The 20,487-nt window shown below is 50.4% G+C and overlaps 10 protein-coding genes across 10 annotated transcripts; 4 read left to right on the top strand and 6 right to left on the bottom strand.

Moving 5' to 3' along the window:
* Positions 1-320: 320 nt before the first annotated feature.
* PV10_08487 (uncharacterized protein) lies at positions 321-3,111 on the top strand. Its single transcript, XM_016373512.1, has one exon. The coding sequence runs from the start codon at positions 378-380 to the stop codon at positions 1,509-1,511; it is 1,134 nt and encodes a 377-aa protein (XP_016220423.1). The 5' UTR covers positions 321-377; the 3' UTR covers positions 1,512-3,111.
* A 93-nt stretch (positions 3,112-3,204) lies between these two features.
* On the top strand, positions 3,205-3,742 carry PV10_08486 (uncharacterized protein; the record flags this gene model as incomplete). Its single annotated transcript, XM_016373511.1, has 1 exon — positions 3,205-3,742. One exon carries the CDS (start codon positions 3,205-3,207, stop codon positions 3,679-3,681), a length of 477 nt encoding a protein of 158 aa, XP_016220422.1. The 3' UTR covers positions 3,682-3,742.
* Positions 3,743-4,727: 985 nt separating this feature from the next.
* On the bottom strand, positions 4,728-7,999 carry PV10_08485 (uncharacterized protein). Its single transcript, XM_016373510.1, has one exon. It carries the CDS (start codon positions 7,851-7,853, stop codon positions 4,980-4,982), a length of 2,874 nt encoding a protein of 957 aa, XP_016220421.1. The 5' UTR covers positions 7,854-7,999; the 3' UTR covers positions 4,728-4,979.
* A 629-nt stretch (positions 8,000-8,628) lies between these two features.
* On the top strand, positions 8,629-10,148 carry PV10_08484 (uncharacterized protein; the record flags this gene model as incomplete). The annotated part of the gene is made up of 3 exons (XM_016373509.1): positions 8,629-9,060; positions 9,127-9,372; positions 9,447-10,148. The coding sequence occupies 3 exons, from the start codon at positions 8,629-8,631 to the stop codon at positions 10,146-10,148; spliced, it is 1,380 nt and encodes a 459-aa protein (XP_016220420.1).
* A 516-nt stretch (positions 10,149-10,664) lies between these two features.
* Positions 10,665-11,287, bottom strand: PV10_08483 (uncharacterized protein; the record flags this gene model as incomplete). Its single annotated transcript, XM_016373508.1, has 2 exons — positions 10,665-11,147; positions 11,252-11,287. 2 exons carry the CDS (start codon positions 11,285-11,287, stop codon positions 10,665-10,667), a joined length of 519 nt encoding a protein of 172 aa, XP_016220419.1.
* Positions 11,288-12,365: 1,078 nt separating this feature from the next.
* PV10_08482 (uncharacterized protein) lies at positions 12,366-13,933 on the bottom strand (the record flags this gene model as incomplete). The annotated part of the gene is made up of 2 exons (XM_016373507.1): positions 12,366-13,685; positions 13,790-13,933. The coding sequence occupies 2 exons, from the start codon at positions 13,931-13,933 to the stop codon at positions 12,366-12,368; spliced, it is 1,464 nt and encodes a 487-aa protein (XP_016220418.1).
* A 637-nt stretch (positions 13,934-14,570) lies between these two features.
* PV10_08481 (ADP-ribosylation factor) lies at positions 14,571-16,592 on the bottom strand. Its single transcript, XM_016373506.1, has 6 exons — positions 16,135-16,592; positions 15,730-15,907; positions 15,656-15,675; positions 15,356-15,600; positions 15,233-15,298; positions 14,571-15,180 (listed from the first exon to the last, which is right to left on the bottom strand). The coding sequence occupies exons 2-6, from the start codon at positions 15,855-15,857 to the stop codon at positions 15,088-15,090; spliced, it is 552 nt and encodes a 183-aa protein (XP_016220417.1). The 5' UTR covers positions 15,858-15,907; positions 16,135-16,592; the 3' UTR covers positions 14,571-15,087.
* A 136-nt stretch (positions 16,593-16,728) lies between these two features.
* On the bottom strand, positions 16,729-17,588 carry PV10_08480 (uncharacterized protein). Its single transcript, XM_016373505.1, has one exon. The coding sequence runs from the start codon at positions 17,382-17,384 to the stop codon at positions 16,803-16,805; it is 582 nt and encodes a 193-aa protein (XP_016220416.1). The 5' UTR covers positions 17,385-17,588; the 3' UTR covers positions 16,729-16,802.
* Positions 17,589-17,642: 54 nt separating this feature from the next.
* PV10_08479 (60S ribosomal protein L10a) lies at positions 17,643-18,953 on the top strand. The gene is made up of 3 exons (XM_016373504.1): positions 17,643-17,961; positions 18,032-18,209; positions 18,278-18,953. Exons 1-3 carry the CDS (start codon positions 17,943-17,945, stop codon positions 18,732-18,734), a joined length of 654 nt encoding a protein of 217 aa, XP_016220415.1. The 5' UTR covers positions 17,643-17,942; the 3' UTR covers positions 18,735-18,953.
* PV10_08478 (uncharacterized protein) lies at positions 18,853-20,355 on the bottom strand. Its single transcript, XM_016373503.1, has one exon. It carries the CDS (start codon positions 20,276-20,278, stop codon positions 18,926-18,928), a length of 1,353 nt encoding a protein of 450 aa, XP_016220414.1. The 5' UTR covers positions 20,279-20,355; the 3' UTR covers positions 18,853-18,925.
* Positions 20,356-20,487: the final 132 nt, after the last annotated feature.

The raw sequence follows: 20,487 nt of genomic DNA, 5'->3' as shown, positions 1-20,487 counted from the left end.
CACACCTCGCGGGAAAGTACTATCTTGGTATAACGGGGCAAATATACCAGGCAAGCCGATAGAGCATCTGAACTATGCCGGTGGGATTCCACGATACAAGAAGACCATTGAGGACGTCAGAGCGAATGGATATGAAGGATTTGAGGTTTCGTAACATTTGCTTCACGTGGAAGTTCATAGTAGATAGTGACTAATCCTTAAGTAGTTAGCGCATTAAGTCTTGGCACCTTCCTGATGTTAACCTAGAAGGCGCGAGTGGCGTATCATTTTGATATTTAGAAACAGCATTCTCCCAAATTGTTATCTCGTCTTCTTTCACTCGCAGTAGTTCGAGTTCGGTCGTCCGGTGGGAGACTTGGTTGTTGAATGATTTGAAGATGGCTGAGGAGTTTGACGATGTCGAGTTCCTTGCCGCAGAGTCAGCCTTCCAGCAAGCCTCCGGGGAAGCACATGCCAGAAATTCGGCAAGCAATGCTCCCTCAACATCAACCGTTGTTCAGCCGAAACCTCAAGCTCTACCATCGAGACAAGGACCTTCGGCAATCCTGGTCTCTACCCGTCAAAAAGGCAACCCAATCTTAAACCATGTCAAGTCACTACCGTGGGAATATTCTGACATCCCTTGCGACTATGTTTTGGGTGCCACCACATGTGCACTCTTTTTATCCCTCAAGTACCATCGACTACATCCAGAGTATGTATACAGTCGTATTCGCCAGCTGGGGAAGCTTTATAATCTCCGTATCTTGCTTACGATGGTTGACATCACCAACCACGAAGAAGCTCTGAAAGAACTGTCCAAAACTTCCATGATCAACAACCTGACCCTGGTCCTCTGTTGGTCATCCCAGGAGGCTGGTCGGTACCTTGAGCTTTTCAAGTCCTATGAGCATGCGTCTGCCTCCTCAATACGAGCTCACCAGGCTGAAACCTACAAGGAAAGCTTGACAGAGTTTGTTACAACCCCACGCACTATTAACAAGACCGATGCAGCAAGCTTAATTTCCAATTTTGGATCGCTTCGGGCGGCAGTTAATGCCCAGCCAGAAGAACTAGCATTGGTGCCCGGCTGGGGTGAGAAGAAGATTAGAGCATGGACAACTACGGTTCGAGAGCCATTCCGGGTGCGAAGGGCAGCCAAGTCTAGTGCTGCGTTGCTTAGGCAGGAGTCTTCTCTTTTCTCAAGTGCCGATGGTACACCTCGTGGCCAAGAACCACACTTTCCTTCTATCTCCGCTGGCACTACCCCGACATTGAGCAATCAGAACTCTGTCAGTGGGCCGCCGCAAGACGTTGATGCTCTCACGAGTCGAAAACGTTCTCGTCTAGAGCAGATGGAAAACGATGAAATCGAGGCCGACGATGAAGCTGCCCTAATGGCTCTTGCAGAAGCACAGTCAGAACTCACAGATGCCGAAAAGCCAGAGATTGTCAAAGCTGTCTCGCGGAATGAGCCAGAACTGAGCGATGGTGTCGCTGCAGCATTGGCTAAATTACGCCAGAATACGTAGTCGAGAAATGGGGACTCATGGCCACCAGGATCTTCGTGATGAAGCCCATATACGTTTTCGTCTGAGCCACAAGGCGAAACCAACCTTCGCGTACTTTCGGCTCTGACTTCTCCCATGGCAAGCTAGATCTCGCTCCAGCCAGAGCGCACATACCTGTGTGTCCCACTCGAGCGCCATCGATCCTGACTGGGATTGGGTTGGGACTGGATATGAAGTTGGCCTCAGATCTCGATGAGGATCGCCAAACAGGAGGCGTGGTTAATTCGGACTTCGTCTACCGCTTTCCGAACGGCCCACCACTGGGCATAGGACCCTGCACTTCACCACATTGTGGTGGCATTATCCTCACGCTGCATGCAAAATATACCGTGGATCGCCGCCACGATGAACTGTCGCAAAAGGCAAATGATTATCATTCCCGTCACTCGCTCGATGCGAACAGTTGGCATTGCTGGTCTCAGTAGCCGCGTCCTATTCCGAGACAGGGAATCAATGATACTTGGCACTGAGTAACCATGCGCAAGAGACGTCGCTGCGATATAGCCGCATTCTCATTCGGTATGGGTAATGATGCAATACCATGCGGTCGATCGATTAGCGAGGTTACCTTTGAAGTGATCATGCCACCCATGATACTCGGAAGGTTGTAGATAGGAAATCCAGCACACCACTTTTGAGAAGACCACTGGTTGTTGACGACTGCCCACTTCAGCAATTGGACAGCAGGTATGGCTTGGGCAGACAATATCCGGGTTGGGGTGAATAATCCGACTGTTCGGTCGATGGTCAAGGCGAATTTTCTCCTGCATCACAGATAAGGCTGAACGTATCCGGCTGAACGTCTCCGGGTGGCGGTCATATTCGTGCGGCCCGGCCCCCGACCCCAACCTTTCAGCAGGTCTCGATCGTTCTTCATGCTGTCTCCGACTTCTAATCTGGGATAAGAGCGGCATTGACTCGATGCCCATTTATGCAGTCTACCTTCCCCACCAAGAAAGAGACATTTAATCAGAACGTGGCATCAATGGCTAAGACGTGTACGTATCCAGCATTTCTGTATTTTTCTGTCAATTCGGACTTAATCCAGGATTCTACAACCAGCAAACGGTTGGGAACTGAGGCGATGGAGCCTTGGTATTCCACGATGCAGGACACTGGTTTGACGCACAATCGCTTGTCAAGCTCAACCAAAGTGGCAACTGAAAATGAAGATGCAAACACATCTCACTCATTGGTTGCTGCAGGTGACGACTCGGCGAGCACGGTTCGACAAAAGAGTGCCGATGGACTGGATCCTTGAAGATGATCTCTGATCCATGACCAACTGGTACAGATGATGATCTATCCCCACTTTCTTTCACGGCAAATGAATGGGAAACCGAGTGAATCAGGAAGTCGTAAGAGCTAGGGGCTGGTCTTAGCATACACAAAAAACCATCGGTTGTTGTGTCAGACATGAGTAATAGCCTAAGGGTAAGTAGTAGTACCCAGGGTGGATACAACAAAAATTGCCACCGGACCTCCAGATACCCTTGTTAAGCGCCTTTCTATTTGAGGTTGTATCAGCGCATAATGGCCCCCGTTCAAAGAAAGAAACGAGCATTTAGCTGAATATGGCTTTAATATAATACATAACTACATGCTCAAGGCCAGAAGACTTGAATCAGTTCCAGAGTTGGGTTAAGTTTCGGTAATGGCCGAACATCCATCTGAACTGACATTCATCTTCCAAGGTACAACTCAAGGTGAAGGGTCACGAAAGGCGCAAAAGTCGGCCATTAACCGTCATGTTTCCAGAACCACACATCAGAAAAGAAGACAACAGAGATGTAAAGCTCTACATTCACACTCACACTCTCAGGACAAAAAGGATGGTCCACCGGACAAATTACTCGCAGATGATGCTGCTGCCGCCGCCGCCGCCGCCTTAGTTTCATCCGAAGGCGGCGAACAGTCACCGGACGACGGGCCTTCAACTTACTTTGCCCAAGACAGTGCAAAGTCAGAGAATACACCGGATTCCTCATCGACCCAGTCCAAGCCTGAAACATCTTCATCGGAGTCAGTTGGGCTCGACAAAAGCCTGCCCGGCAGTGACAATGACAATGACAATGTACCTGAAGACTCTGGCTCGAGGTCTGCCGAGGATCCAGGACAGAAACAACCTTGACGAACGAGGAAACCGTTTTGCCATGTTGTTCTCCAGACTGAAAAGATGTATATCGCACAATGCGACAGTGCACCATTACAAATCACGCCGTAAGCACAGAAAGAGAAAGAGAGAGAGAGGGAGAGGGAGAAAGTAACGGCACAACCCGTTCTCCACTGGGAGAAATCCATGTCTCGACCAAAAGAAACCTTTTGGTTCGGTCTTAATGTGAATTGACCAGCTGAACCTGGTAAATCGAGTTGCTGGCTTTCGTTTAGCTTTTCTTCTGGATTCTCCCATCGACGCAAGACCACCGCAAATCTGCCAAAGCAAACTTGAAATCTCCATCTAGCTCACTCTCCACATCTACTACGTTTCTCGTTTTCGACTCCAACCATCAATGGTGGAGAGGCCAGGCCAGGCCAGAAGAAATCGAAAATTCGGACCCTTTTCGAAATATTCTGGTCTTCATACCTATGACCCTTATGTGTCGGCTCCTACTAGTTTACTACTTAGTTGAATCGACCTTCAGACCATATGATCAAGATCCGACATATGGGACTTTGGAGATATTGTCGTCCTACTTTCAGTCCCACGAGTGACAATTGCCTGATTCGGCAGTGGCCTAGATCCGTTGGCCATATCATGACCGGAACCAGAAGGAAAAACAAAAGCAAAAGCAAAAGCAAAAGCAGAACAAATCAGAAAGAGCCGATCGATGTCCAAAAAGATATGATATGATGCGATGCGATGGTATTGAGCCAACGGACCCGGTGGAGATGGAGGTGGAGCAGAACGTGGAGAAGAAGCTGGAAGATGGAAGATGGAAGGTGTGTTTGGAGGTCAATGCGAATACAAATGGAATGTGGATGTGGACGTGGATGTGGATGTGGATGTGGATGCGAATGCCGTTTTGTGCTTTTGGCTGACGTGAGATGTGAGACGAGATGAGATGGTAATTGTCAAAGGTTGCCATTGAATGAATGACCACGATCATGAGATATATCAAACCACTCTTTGGTCTGGGGTTGTATGGTACTGTACTGTATGCAGGTGGATAGTATAGTATAGTATCATGCATGCACGCATTGAAGGAACATATACTCCGTATGTACCTAGCTAGACCTAGGCAAGAGTCAAGACGGTCCCTTGCCAGACATTCCATCACACACTTTGGCCAAGACTGAACGAAACATCTTTCATGACACCCAACAATGACATTACCAACTTGCCACAATCTATCAATGGCAATAAGAATACATCCAATGACACCAACAATGCCAACAGCCTCATAACAATCAACATCATCCTTCCCATAATCAAACACTGAATAGCTTGTACCCTTCCACTAACCCATCAGCAAATTTTGTAATGGCAACCCAGTCCTGAGCAAAATGAGATGCTTCATCAAAGGCAGGAATCACACCGCTCTGATTGGCGTCACTCCAGAGACAAACGACTTTGCCGTCCATGGTGCCAGTTTCAGCCTCGGGCGTGTCCCACGACACATCGACGATCCACGTCCGCTTCCACGTCCGAGACCAGAGGCGTATCTCATTGCTGCCAGCTTCTGGGACAGATTGAAACCTCTTGTCCCTAGGGCCCTGCCCCTCAACATTAAAGGCTTTGACAGGGGAGTTGAACACTATCTTGCAAGCTCGAGTGTTCTTACCTGAGATAACAAATCGGGCCTTGTTGTCACTGTCACTACCATTGACCCGAGTAGTGTTGAAAGTGAGCCATGTGTCTGGCGGGCCATTAGCAACCAACGGTGGGGTACCAGTCCAGCTGCATCTCTCCAAATTGTTGGCGAATCCTGTGATGAAACAACCGAGGTCCTGCCCGGCAGCACTGGGTAGATTCTTAACGACAGCTTGTGTGAAGGGTGGTACTCCCTGGAGGAATACCGAGTTGTTTCCGTGCTCGAGATCGATCTGTTGTTGAAAGTAGACCTTTAACCGATTCTCAGCAGAGAAGGGGAAGGCGATCAGATTGTAGATGAGAGTACCAATCAAGACCAGGAAAAGAAATATGGGAACATGCCAGGTGAAACGGTGCAGGATGGGAACAATTGGAGAGAAGAGACAGATGGTTGTAATGGCCATCAGAAGGTAGAGCAAGAACATGGAGCTACCATCCTGGCCTGTCTGATGGAGTCCTGAGGTCACTAGGAGACCGATCTGTCCCATGATGATGACATTAATCGGTACAAGAACGAGGATCTGAAGGAACCACCACGAAGTCCACTGGGACTTGCTCCATTCTTGTTCTTCGTATGAACTAGTCTTTTCTTCCTTGGAGGAAGCAGCGGGGCTTTCGGTAGGCTGGCGTCCATAACCTTTGAAAGTTCGTCGGCCGCGGCCTTTGAGGAGGCTCGTCCTCTCAGTTGGGTCGTCATCGTCCTCTTCAAATCCGTCAGGCTCGATGCCTTGTTCTGCAGAGGATTCAGGACGTGGGGTTTGAGATGGGCTTCTAGAGCTTGACGAGAAGTATTCTTCGCCGACCTTTCCTCGACAGTATGCGGACTTCTTGGGCAAGGAGAAAAGCTCGAGATATGACAGCCAGGTGGCTAGCCAGACGGACGCGGCATAAATTAGGACAAAATAGGTGCCCACCAGATGAAAGTCTCGCTCAAAGACGGTGGAAACAACAAGAAGAGCCCACCAGCCTACCCAGAGCCATGAAAAGCCATAGGCGCGTACCAAGGACGAGGGCCGGGTAAAGTCAGCGGTCCTAGAGAAGAACCAAGCCACAATAATAAACGATGATATCATGGTACTCCACACTGCCCACTCGCTGCTATGAGCGATGAATTGATTTTCCTTGAAGAGGAGATAGGCAAGCGCAACAGGAGCAGCGCAAGAAACGAGGAGAATGACGGGGAAACGGAAGAAGCCCCTCCAACCATAGAGGTGAATGGCGTCGTCGCCATTTGGTTGGTGATACGCTCGAGAGCCGGAGAAGAGGTAGAACTTGTCAGCACGGTAGAGGAGTGCCATGGTGATTAGCAGGAAGATCGGACCTGCGACGAGGAGGGTGACGGAGAGGGAGAAGAAGGAATGAGTGCGAAGAATGGCGAACCCTCGTCCGAGAAGGTCAAACCACACGGCGGAATGGCCTGGAGTGTGATCTGGGTCAAGATTTGTCTCATGGCCAGCTGAAGTCAAAGCCTTTGTGGTAGCGACAGCTGCACTAAGCATGTGCCAGATGGAACTCAAGCTGGTGTGACGAGCGTCATCTTGATCTGTATGGTATCTCGCTCGAGGCTCCGTGAAGGCGACATCGAGGCCTCGGAAGCCCAATTTTCCATTGAAGACGACATAATCGGTTTGACTTCTGATGAGACCTCGATTGAAACCGTCTGCAGATGTCGACGAACCGAAAGGGTATTTGCTTTTGGCGTAGGCCCTGGTTACAGCCTCATCGGTACTTCTGAACAGAGTTGCCCTGCCACCTGCACCAGCACCTTCGAGATTGAGAAAAGTGCCGATGACTTTGGAGATGGGATGCTGACTGAACACACTGGCGCCATTGAGGAAGTCTTCTTCTCCATTGTTGAGGAGCAGGACCACACCATTCTTCGGAGTGTTGTCTGGGGTTGTAAAGTACTTGACGAGTTGCAGGACGCAGATGACACCAACGCCATCGTCTGTGGCGCCATAGCCAGTGGAGACGCTGTCATAGTGGGCGTTGACCAGGACGGCTTTTCTTGAGGTCGGTTTGGCATTTGGATCTTGCCACCATTGGCTTTGATCGTCTTCTGTGCCGGGAATGTAGACGATGATGTTGGTACTCTCAAAATAGACGCTCACACCTGGTGCAGGTGGAATGCCGGCGGATGAAAAGGTCAGATTTGACAGGTTATCTTGGAATAGGTATACTGCAGGAACATCGGCAGCAGCATTCACAGAGGCCTTGTTATCTTGAATGATGGACTCTATTCTTGAAACAAGCCAATCGTGTACCTCATCATTTCGTCTGCTGTTGTAAGGATGGTAAGCGGGGGTGAGGAGTTGCAGGTCTTGCCATGCTTCGGTCAGGTTGATTCCATGAATGGGGGTAGGGGATCGAGGTGGGGAAGGTACTCCAGTATGAATCACAATGAGTGTGGTGAGGAGGGCGAGGTATATAAGGGTGGTGATGGTGGTGACGGGACCGCGGGTGAAAGCGAAAGGATTAGACAGCCTCGCCATTGAGGTGAAAGGAAGTATTATTAGGCCAGAGACATGAGGAAGAATAGAGATGACCGGCAGTTCTAGGAGAAAATGCTATATCGACACGCCGCGGTAGTAGTTGAGGAAGCTTGTTGGTGTCGTTGTCGTCAAGTTAATCAAATGAGATAAAACAAGTTGGAAGTTGACAAAAGCGCAGTTGAAGTTCCCCGCATCAAATGCACGAGGCAGGAAGGCAACAGGCCTCCGAATATCGCGTCAGGTTGCAGCTTCCTTGTGTGCATCTGCAGGTTTGAGATGCATGTGGACTGTTGGCCACCTACCAATCAGAGCACGAGGACCCTGTTCAGACACTATTGGGGGCAGGTGCGGTGGCCGAGTCACCGAGATGCCTATCGCTGGTCCTTTGCACCTTCCTCTACCAAATCCTTCTTGCCAATCTCACATTGAAAGATTTTCAACAACTGAATCTGGGGTCTGTGATAGTTTAGAATGGTCTATAAATCTCTCCAACCAAAGCAACATGTATCCAGGATGACCAGTCAAATGGGCTGAGGCTGGATTTCAGCTGCAGGGGACCGTCAACCCTATCTGTACCTCCCTCAATCCACAGAGCGGGAACCCGAAGGCTGATACGAGGTCCAAAATACGTGTCAACTTTGACCATGATCCCTTGATAAAATTAATAAGTTGCTTCTTTCGCTCTCACGTCTCTTGCCTGTCCTTTTGATACTTTCATACCCAGCTTCCTTCAGTATCGCTTGCACACGCCCGTCCCCTAACCCCCTCAATTAACATGGACACCCTACCAATTGTGTGGAGGACAGGTGACCCCGACTTATACGAGAAAGCTCGTGTTGGTCGAATCTTCAACCAGCGTCAGCCTAACAGATATCCTGACGCTGTCGTTGAAGCCCGTGAGGCAGCCCATGTGGTCGAGGCGGTCAAACTCGCCATTGAAAGGAAGTGCCGTATCGCTGTACGCTCAGGTGGTCACAACTGGTCAGCCTCCAGCGTCAGGGACAATTCCATCCTTGTGGATTTGGGTAACTGTCATGAAATGACCCTTGATCAAGACACCGGCATCGTTCAGGTCTCGCCATCGACCACCTCGGCGGAATTGAACGCATATCTACGCCCATTCGGCCGCATGTTTGCTGGAGGGCATTGTCCAGATGTAGCTGTGGGTGGATTCTTGTTACTCGGAGGTGTGGGTTGGAATGCTCGTGTGAGTGAATTGAGAATTTCCCTGAAGGCGAGACAACTTATTCCTGTCGTTGACTGTGCCATTTAGAACTGGGGCTGTGCTTGTGAACAAGTCCTCGCCATTGAAGTAGTCACCGCCGATGGCCGCCTGCTGCGAGCGGATCCAACTCAAAACACTGACCTCTACTGGGCTGCCAGAGGATGTGGACCAGGCTTTCCGGGTGTCATCACAAGGTTTCATCTTCAGACAAGGCCACTGACCAAGGTAATGCGGTCGTCTCTGTACGTTTACCCGACTAGTAGATACCGTTCTGTCTTTGAATGGGCCCTCGAAGTACGTGAGAAGCCAGCTTGACAACCTCATCCTAGCTTGTCCTGTTCACTAATTAGCATACTCCCATCGAGTAGCTCACACCGACATTCGACAATGAGACGGAGATCGTCATGATTTCAACCCATCCTCCCGGACTTGATGACCTACATCTTATGGTCTTGTTCATTACCTTCAAAGACAGCGAAGGTTCAGCCAAGGATGCTCTCCAGCCTGCCGAAGACTCTTTCCCATCCGATCCAGTTCTCCACTGGTTCTGCCAGAAAACGGACCTACCGAACGAATACGCAGGCCAGGACCACGCCAACCCATCTGGCCATCGCTACCACTGCGAAAATGCCTACATCCGCAACGGCGAAGATGTTGTTTCTGTACTTGAAAAGGCCATGACTACCTCACCATCCAAGGAAACCTACACTTTTTGGAATCCCATGTTTCCATGGAGCCGACGAAGTCTCCCAGACATGGCCCTCAGTCTACAAGCTGACCACTATCTTGCCATGTACACTATCTGCAAAGACGAGGTTGATGACGCCAAGTGTATGAACTGGACGCGCGATATTATCGCCGACGTCAAGAAATACTCGGTCGGCTCCTACCTCGGCGACATCGACCTTCAGGTGAGGACCACAAAGTTCTGGGGTGATGAACAGGCCAGGAGATTGATGGATATTCGACGTAAATGGGATCCTAATGGCGTTATTTGTGGTTATCTCGACGCCGGGGATAAATCAGGCGTGGCAGGTCTGGACAACCAGTTGGATAATGACAAGGACTGAACAAGAAGCTAGTAATCTCGAGTATTACCTGTAGACCCCAGATTCTCTCTGCTAGAAAAAAATGACTAAGCAAGTAGTTAACTCTGACCATGAATTCAGTATTCTCCCTATCGTATAGCTAAGAGTCACTGAAGGAGAATCATTATGATACGAGAGGACCTTTTTATAGCCCCAATCAGTGGGGGAGCGAGTCGTTACCTATGTAGGTACGAAAAATCCATGGCTCAATAAACTAGTCACACCATTAATGGTGTCTAACAGCAGCATCATCAGGTCTACACAAGCCCATATCGTTAAGCCAACCGTTATTGACCAGCCATCTCTCTTCATTGAGGTGCCACTACCACCCTCAAGACCAGCTCACAGGAGCAACCTAGGGAACTTAGTTAGAGAACCCACCACCATAGCCATCGTAAGGCCCAGCCCTTCTCGTCCTGAAACGATTAATCCATTCCCCTATCAGGTAATGGAGTCCCTTCTCGAAAAACCAATTCCTTGCCTTACTGGACATAAATCCTAGTTCTCGGCCTTGATGAAGTTCCCATTCCAATTGTCATGATTATTGTTGTCGTGCTCAAAATCTTCGTCGTCGCCATCTTCAATCTTGGCCATGACGGGAGCTGCCTTGGTCTTCTTGTTCGGCTTCGCTGGGCATTTCTGCTTCTTCGCCGGATGTTCCTCTGAGTCTGGCTTTGCGGCTGTAGTAGCTTTGGTGTAACCACGCTTTCCAGTAGGCGTAGGAGTAGGAGTAGCAGCAGTAGCAGTACCCATACCATTGTCGTTGCCGGTATTGATGATAGTCTTCGCAATAGAACGAATTTTGGAGATGCGGTGAGTGATGGCCTTGGGGGTACAGCCTAAAGTGATGGAGATGTTAGATTCGTATTTGACAATGAGTGTGAAGGGGACGAGAGGAGGATTCTTACCGTTGCCCATGAACGCTGCCAGTTTCTTGTAGTCCACAGTGATATCGTGCGTGGTTAGTAGACCAGCGAACAGCTGTCGTTAGAAGAAAGAGGAGTGTTAGTTCAGTGATTTTCGAAATCGACGATGAAAGATCGTGGTGACAAGCCATCGAGAGCGAGGAAGAGAAGCAGACATACCCGGGCGTCAGCGTTCTCGTCCCAAGTCATTGGCATTTCGGCGGTTTGGAATGGACAACGGGATCAGGAAAGATGAATTGATACTGATCTGGAATGGGTGACGAGGGCAATTGAGCGACCCGTGCCTTCAGTGAAGAAATGTAGACGACAAGGCAGAGGGATTTTGCGGACTCGTGCCAAGTAGGTCAAGACACGAAAGAGAGGAGATGATGAGTATTGAAAGAGGACGGGTCAGCGGAGAGAAATTCTGGCGAGCGAGTAGAAAGAAGAAGTAATGGACGAGAAGAACGAGGAGAGGGAGAAGAGGGTGGTGGATTAAGGTATTTATGTCTTGAGAGGAGGTGGCTACTGAGGGTGAGGTAGAAGGTGGCTGATCTGGGAGAGCGAGGTTGATCTGAAAATCTAGATCATTAGTAGTAAGCAGATGCTCATACTGCAATGATATAGGATGAATGGGAAAGACACGTGGACGACAAACACGTAGACACCCCCTGCCTCTCAGTATTGTCGTCACTCTCACGAACATCATCTCATCTCACAGTCAAGTCTCAATCCAGTGTATTGAAAGGTGAATCAAATTGGGCAAAATTCTTTTGAGTCTACCTGATTCACCATCAATCCTAGCCTAACGACCTTCGCTTATATGGATGCCTCGCAGAACAAAATGTTGTTGATATGCTGCCATCCCACACGAGGGTCGTCCTGCCTGCATAACTGAGTGCATGTTGCGCCATACCTTGGCAGAGATGCCCTCGTCGATGATAAAGGGCGAAGGAAACATTGGAGCTGCTGGACCGGGATGGAGAGCAGATCAGACTGGCTTCTGACTTGACCCGATGAAGCAGATGTCATTATTTGTGGTGGTGAAGATGGCCACAGGTAAACCTGCCTTATGAGATTCGCACTCTGTGGCCATCGCAGATGTTCTGTGGGGACAAGGCCCAGGAGAAATGGTATTTCATGGTTCTGATATTCAGTGGGCATCACGAAGCATCGCCGGTGTTGGCTATATGCAGGCGTGGACGCCCTCTCAGCCACCTTCCTGCTGTAGACATCTCTGGGGACCGTGCAACTGATCGAATGATGAACTCTCAGCCGCCATCACCATATGACCTCACTCAAGACTTGCAAGGTCTAGCGGAACACTACTCCCCCTTCCAGCTCGATACCTTTTTGAAATACCAGTAAATTGTCGCGGCGGAGGGAGCTGACTGTCATCCTGAAACCTCCAACGGTTGTCTTCCACTTTGTTGGACCCGGCTCGTCCAGGTGATCCGAAACCACTACCATTGGTCAATGTATACGAGCTAGCATCAAGAGGCGCCCTTGAAGGTAGTTGCGACATTCTTCGAGATGCAGGCGGCGATAGTGGTGAGGTAGGGGAAGGAGGCGCGTCACTCGCTGAATAAGAGGACTGTCTCCCATACGCAGCGGTTGCGGCCCTCAATGCCATTCCAGAAGAGCCATTTGTAGGCGGGGACAGTGGAGGTGGTGGAGGGCCCGGGGGAGGAGGAGGAGGCGCTGGCGCCCTCGAACTGGGTGCAGATGGACCAGGCATAGGAGGTGGGGGTGGAGGAGGTGCGCCGGGCGCTAATATGCTTGGAGGCGGAGGTGCAGGGGCGTGTGGTGCTGATATACTAGGAGGCGGGGGAGGAGGAGGAGCGGGCGGAGGAGCATAGTTAGCCATCGATGGTGGTGGAGGGGGCGGTGGTGGTGCAGCGGGAGCGGTGCTGTTTGATGGAGGTGGCGGTGGCGGAGGAGCTGGGGGAGCAGGGCTAGTAGAGAATAGTGGTGGTGGTGGAGGGGGAGCAGGCGGCGAATTTCCCATGCTGACCTTTCTCAACGACGGTGGAGGTGGAGGTGGTTTTCCAGCAGCGAGATTTGCAATGCTTGAAGGCTTTGACGTCGGTCTGGGAGGCACCTTCTTGGGACCAGCAAGAGGACTTGACGTTGATAGACTCGAATCGCTGGATCCTGGCAACGGTGGTCGGAAACCAGGCACAGGAGGAGCCGCTATTGTTGGCGGGTGAGGCGCTGAAGTGGAAGGGACTCGAGGTCGTGGTGCTGTCGCCTCGGAATCCGAGTGTGGCCCTTCATCAGCACCTGTGGCTATTCCGCCTCGAGTCTTTCTAAGCTTTGGCATTCCTCCCGAAAACAATCCTCCTAATTGAGGCGCACCCGCCATATTTGAGGCACCAGACCCACCATCTGCACCACCACTGTCACTGTTGCTGCGCCCTCGACTCGAACCACCTCCAGGAACTGGTGGAGCGAGTCCTCCGGGTGGTCTCAGTCCTGGAACAGGTGGTGCGCCAGCGATAGGCCCACCACCACCACCTCCTCCAGAAGAACCGCCAATTTGTGGTGCAGAACGATCATTGGTGACAGCTTTCTTCAGTCTTGTTCCTTTGGTGATGTCACCAAGTAGTGCATCCTATACATAGTCAGAACGGATTCGTGAGATTGTAGATGATCGTGGATATGGGATGCGGTATTCTGGCGCCTTGTTCCAAGTTCCCACGTGTTCTCTTTACATACCCTTCCTTTCATAGCAGATTTCGGCGGCGCCGAAGGCAAGGAGTTGCCTGGGAGTGGAGGTGGAGGAGGAGGGCCACCAGCACCTCCTGGGGGAGGAGGCGGCGGCGGCGGCGGAGGAGGAGGGGGAGGTGGAGGAGCAGGCATGGCTGATAGGTGAAGTAGAAATTCTGACTTGTTCGTCGACTCCTTGCACTGCTGTCAACAGGCGAAAGCCAGAGTAGATGCGGTGACTAGAGAAAGGATGGTTCCGTCGGTGGGAGGTTGGGGAAGTCGTGTTGATCACTCAAGCAGAGACGAGGGAGAATCATCGGGTGATTGCTGAAGACATGAGCGACTGAACGAAAGAGATGGTCAACAGACCGAAAACAGCGCCGTGAATAGGAAGAGTGATTGTGATGGTGGAGGCGTGTACTCGTAGTCTATTGACTGAAATGATGTTGGTCGTGGTAGCAAATGGAATTACAACTACCAGTCGCTGCGAGTCCCACTAATCGTCATACGTTGCGGCGGAGTCTAGTCGCACGAGGCGAAATACATAGTCGTATGCACAGCCGTTATTTCCCTGCCTATTCCCTGCCTAATTCCCTTGGCCAACAACACCTCTCCACTGAGGCTCTTTCAATGGCTTGTCTCGTAGGAGCCTGGGTGACCGGAGCGTGCAGTGGACACTTGACTCCTCTCGCATGGGACAGATGACGAGGATTCAAGTAGATAGAGTCAACAACAGCCAAGTAGCACGTGCTCCTGTCGAGATACGCCTCAAATGAGACTGATATCTGGATCAGTTACGGGGTGTGATGCCTAAAATATATACTTAGTTAGCAACACCAGAGCTCTTATTCAACCAGAAATCGACATTTGCAGGTCATCTCGAGGTTTCAGGACAAAACTCGAATTCTATTCACTGCCTGCGTAACCCTCGCTTCAGTTCCTGCACGATACCGGAGTCTGCCACCCCCGAAGCCAAGGTTATGCCAGCAATTACACACAAAAAACTATTTGATCAAACTCCCCCAAAGTGACCTTTGTAACAGAGCCAGACACAAAGGCAGATCGTTCATATGCGTGATGGAGTGCGTTTCACCGTGAACAAGCTGGTTGCAGTATATTGTCTTCCACTGGCTTGCGAGGCCAACTGCAATTCTTGCATGGACATTCTGGAGAGGGAGGAAAAGGCAACTTGGCAAATTGGTTGTATGTGACTGAGAACAGATGGTGGATCTCTTCGTTCAGGTTTCCGAGTATGCAAATCCCGCTGATCTTGACGCTATCCAGGCCATCCGCCATTCTCCGCGTATTTAGTTGTGGCCGGCCTTGCGGAGTGAGTTGCTCAACCATTCGAGTCCTTCGTAGAGACCGTCTCCTGAGGTAGCGCAGGTAGATTGGATGTACTGGAGATGAAAATTAGCATCCATGCAGAACCGAAGGATGGTGCTTGCTTACCCAGGCACGTTGTCGGAGACTGTGAAGACCAAGCTTGTCGGTGATTTCAGCAGCATTCATGGCATTCTATGGATAGTTAGTACAACCCTTCATACAAGAGAACAGAGTCGATGAGAAACGTACGGGAAGATCCTGTTTGTTGGCAAAGACCAAAAGAAGGGCATCACGGAGCTCATCCTCGTTGAGCATGCGCTGCAATTCTTCACGAGCCTCAACCACACGATCTCTGTCGTTGGAATCGACCACGAAGATGATGCCTTGGGTGTTCTGGAAGTAATGTCGCCACAGAGGTCGGATTTTGTCCTGTCCACCGACATCCCACACTGTGAATTGGATGTTCTTGTACTCGACGGTTTCAACGTTGAAGCCTAGACGATACGATCAGTATGATGGGTTGGTGATGCGGGCTGAGAGCAACCGTACCGATTGTGGGGATAGTGGTGCTGTGATAGCCGGTTAGCCATTTGCCGAACCGCGAGGGCTGATAACCAACTTACACAATTTCACCGAGCTTCAGCTTATAGAGGATCGTCGTCTTTCCGGCGGCATCAAGACCAACCATCAAGATTCTCATTTCCTTCTTTCCCCATAGTCTGTCGAACAACTTGGAAAATGTAAGACCCATTTTTGCGACTCGCGGCGGGTTTGCTCAGGGATAGGATTAAGGGAGGCGGTCTGCAGGGAGGATGTCAGTTGTGAGATTTTTGAAGTCGCGTCGTTTGATTGAAGGAGGGGTCAGGCGATCGTGTGGAAGAAGGACGGCACTGATGGAGATGGCCTGAGGAGAATTGAGGGTGATCTGTACCCTCCCTTATACGGGCGGATGGGCACATGTGTGGCCACTTTGTCCTTGGACGGCGGACGGGATCTCGAGTCAGGCAGATGAATTGATTTGTGCTTACCGGATAAGAAGACTGTGACACTAGGCTGCGAATAGGCGCAGTAAAAACAGTGTCGAATTAGACGGTGTGAGTGAGGTTCAGGGCTGAGAGGTAATGGGTAGGACTTTTAACGTAGATGAAGTTCCAAAGATGAACTCGCAGCCAGCCGGTCGATGGAGGGCGCCAAGGCCAAGGAGACTGAAGTTCCCTTAGGTAAAGTTGTTGGCGTGTTGGTAGTGCCACCCTGGCGTGCCACCCCCAATTATTCTTGCAGCTGACTGAACGCTTTATCTCTAATCACACCGCGTCTCTCAACAAGAAGCTTGTCCACTCATTACGCTTTGACCAGCCGTTATAGGGGAAAGGGGTAGTTTTGCACTGTCTTACACATTCTTTCGCCTTCAAGTCAACTGAAATTGGATCTCGGGATTTGACAAGGACATCACCTAGACTCGTGCCTTCCGAAAGCAGAGAATTTGGTTCCTTCTTTGTCAGGGTTTTCATGTATCTAGGCAGGTACAATATTTATTCCAGGCGCGTCAGACCTAAAACTTGACAAGCACGTGAACATCACACCATCGTGACATATCTTCTGTCCTACAAGAGTCCAGCAACCCAGTCACAAGCAATTGTTCATGTTAACTACTTTGAACTTGACAATATCAATGGCAAGAAACTCTTTGGTCATTTCATAAATCCATGCTCATCGCAGTCATGTGGTAGGTATAGCCTGCTCTCTCGACAATCTCATCCGGATCTGTGACTTGAAATCCCATTGACTGATACAACCTGGCCGCAACTTCATTTCCATGCAATGAACCTATCGTACAGTATGGGGACGGCTGAGTGGCTTTTGAGACCTCTGCCTTGACCGTGTTCAGAACTTCTCGCATCAAGATCTTCCCCAAGCCACGACCACGGAAGTCCTGGTCAATATAGACGGCCGCAATGTGATACTCGGGTTGCATGTCGAGAGCTGGGCACGTGGTAACGACAAATCCAACCCATTGTCCCTCCAGTAGGTACTGAACAGACGACTTGTCGTTGCCAGCGTTTGCAACGAGCACGTGATGAATAACTCCCTCTGCCCTCAACCTGTTCCACCAAAATTCAGGTTGCTCTTGAATCTCGCTATCATAGCGCGAGATCCATTTATCTGGATCGCTTTGGAGTGACTTCAAACGTAGGGTCCTCAATCTGTTCGAATATTCTCGGAACGTGGCCTCGTCTTCTGGTGGATTTGGTAGCACGTGGACCGAGAAGTTGGCCATGGTCTTAACAAAGGGACAACTTTGCTTAAACAATCATCGATAGGAAAGACCCGAAGCCAGAAGTTACGGTCAACATATGGCAAATTGGGGCTGAAATGGCTACTGAAGTACTCCTACCCTACCACATGTGACTCATGAGAAGGCAATAAACCATGTTAGAACCCTGGTGTAACCCTACGCCGTGATGTGGAAGGCATTGTGGTCCAAGATGCAGCAGAACCTTCTATTCCTTCTCTCTCCTGCAAATGCATGGTCTACCTCAGAACCACTCAGCCATGGTTCCATGAGAGAATTAACAAGTCTGTCAGTCAAGAATTTGGCATTCGACATGTCGCCAGGGTGGATTCTGGTGTGTCTTGCCAGGATCTGGATCTGGAGGGGTCGCCACAACCCGCGCTAAGCCATATGTGGACAGAACTCTTGGCAAGCTCACAATTGATTTTCATTGACTGCATCACAGAAGTTTACCTACTTCTCTTGCTTTGTAAATCATCCGTCGCAAGCGCAAATTCCTCACCATAAGAATCTAACAAGTTCTTCTGGAAGACTGTCCGCATCATGTCGAAAATCACAGTCGGTACGTCTAAACCACCGGAAACAAAATTCCATAGCGACAACAGAAACACAGTACTGACACCACAATACAGCCGGAGTGCGCACGAACGTGCAACAATTGCTCGATTACTCTCTCAATGAGAAGAAGCGAAATTTCCTCGAGACCGTCGAATTGCAGATCGGCCTCAAGAACTATGACCCTCAGCGTGACAAGCGTTTCTCGGGAACCATCAAGCTGCCCACTGTTCCCCGACCTGGCATGTCCATCTGGTACGCCCACCTCATTCCGCGCCACCTAAAATCCAGCAACCGGTCAACTGACTAACATAACCGTACAGTGTTCTCGGTGACCAGCACGATATCGACCGAGCCAAGCACCACGGTGTTGACGCCATGTCGTCCGACGATTTGAAGAAGTTGAACAAGAACAAGAAGCTGATCAAGAAGCTCGCCCGCAAGTACGATGCCTTCGTCGCCTCCGACTCTTTGATCAAGCAGATCCCTCGTCTCTTGGGTCCCGGTCTTTCCAAGGCTGGCAAGTTCCCCACCCCCATCTCGCACAACGAAGATCTCGCCGGCAAAATCACCGAGGTCAAGTCCACCATCAAGTTCCAGTTGAAGAAGGTCTTGTGCATGGGTGTCGCTGTTGGAAACGTCGGTATGACCGAGGATGAGTTGATCTCCAACATCATGTTGGCCATCAACTACCTCGTGTCCTTGTTGAAGAAGGGCTGGCAAAACGTCGGCAGCTTGACCATCAAGGCCAGCATGAGCCCTCCTAAGAGGTTGTATTAGATTACACATCTCTGGGGAGTGGTCTCCTGGGTCATGGTCATGGCAACCAGAAAAAAAAAGACATGTATTCTATGCTTAGTCCGCTGATGATGCAACGGCCATGGAAGTTGCTCATGGAGTAAAAATACAATGTGAAATCTTGCCGACTACACTACCTGTCGACTTGCAATGTAATTTAACCTGTAGGCTTCTTACTGCATACCCTCCATCAAGTCCGTCTTGTCGAGCACCATGCTTCTGCAGCCACATTCGTCTCGCAGCACCTGCCAGTCCTGTCCCTGTTCCTCTCCCCACCGAGATTTATTCTGAAAACCCCAAGCGAGGGCAAGGCGGTCAAAGAACTCTCGTTCCTCTTCACGGATCCACCTCGAATTTAGACTCGTCCCCGGCCGCCATACGACACGTTCCATTTGATCGTTTGATGTTGTGATTGCCACAAAGCCAATCGTGGACAGAGTTCCAATATACGCTGCGGCGCATGCCATGGCCGTCCATTTGGACATCTCGTAATCCATCGTGTTCTGATTCGCAGCCATCCATGATGCCGCTCCGTACGCGAGTACCGGCAGAGCAGATACGCCTGCGATTGGGAGGGAGGCTTTGAGCAAGAGTTTCTTATTTCGAAACGCTGGCGTCGCGACCGTTGTGTCGATCACGGCCAATGCGAGAGGAAGGTTCTTCTTCAAGATGGCTGCTTCCAGTGCCGACTCTGCGATTTGCAGAGGGACCGCATATCGAGGCATCTTCGACCAGGGTTCAGAGTATCGCACGGGCGAGCTGTCGGCAATAGGGACCTTCTTGGTTGCATAGAGATTGAAGATCTCGGGCAGGTATTCAGGCTTGCCTAGTAGACACTGCACCCGGGTATAAATGTTCAACAGGTCTTCAGTGATGAAGATTTTGGGATCTCTCATCAATGTCCAAGCCAGCTCCGCAACTGTGTTGGCAGCCTTGTCACGAAACGCCTGAGATATTTCTCGGTCAGGGATGAACACCTTCTCGTCTGATTTACCTTCCGCCAGGTCGCGCAATACCGAGTCCGCGAGGTCTTCTCCTTCCTTGGTTTCAACTTCTGATGGTCCCTTGTTGATGCCGAAGACGAGGATGTTGGAGAACTGGAACATGAGATCAAGAAGGATGCTGATGGTACTTTCGGAAGGCACTCTTGTCGAAGAGGTAATGTTGGCAACGTCCCTCTGGATTGATCTGAGGACGGCCGGTGGGCTCAGGGTATCAAACTTGAGTAGTTCGGTCGCGTTCTCTTCCACGCCCTCGACTTCATCCTCTTCTTCAGCTTCAACATTCTCGGTTATAGTCGTAGGTTGAGATGAGATTATCCTCCGCGATGCACCTGCTGATTTTGCTGCATAGTTGCGACGGAAGGATGAAAGGACAGCGCTTCCCTGCCGTCTGGGAGGGTGTTGAGGTTGCGGCTTTGAGGAGAGGAATGAGCTCAGATATCTGTTTTGTTGAGGTTTGGAGGCGAGGCTCTTCTGGCAAGAGCGGCAGACGAAGCCTGCTCGCCGTGGAATAGTCGTGCTCATAGCCAGATTCGCGACAAGGGCAGCGGTTGCAAGAATGTGTTTGTCAGTTCTGTGTGGCTTCAAGCTTGATGAACTTCATGGTCGTCAACTTCCTGCGCTTTTCAATTTTCCGAAATTCTGCCGGTTCAAATATTTGGATGGTCACGTGAGTGGACTTCAATTGTGTTCTGGCACGTTTCGAACCTACGACCTCCAACATCCTACGTAGT

The sequence above is a fragment of the Exophiala mesophila genome (genome assembly GCF_000836275.1).
Source record: "Exophiala mesophila strain CBS 40295 unplaced genomic scaffold supercont1.6, whole genome shotgun sequence".
Taxonomy (NCBI): Eukaryota; Fungi; Ascomycota; class Eurotiomycetes; order Chaetothyriales; family Herpotrichiellaceae; genus Exophiala; species Exophiala mesophila.
Note: the sequence above shows the minus strand (reverse complement) of the source record. Positions and strands in the feature narration are given on the sequence as shown.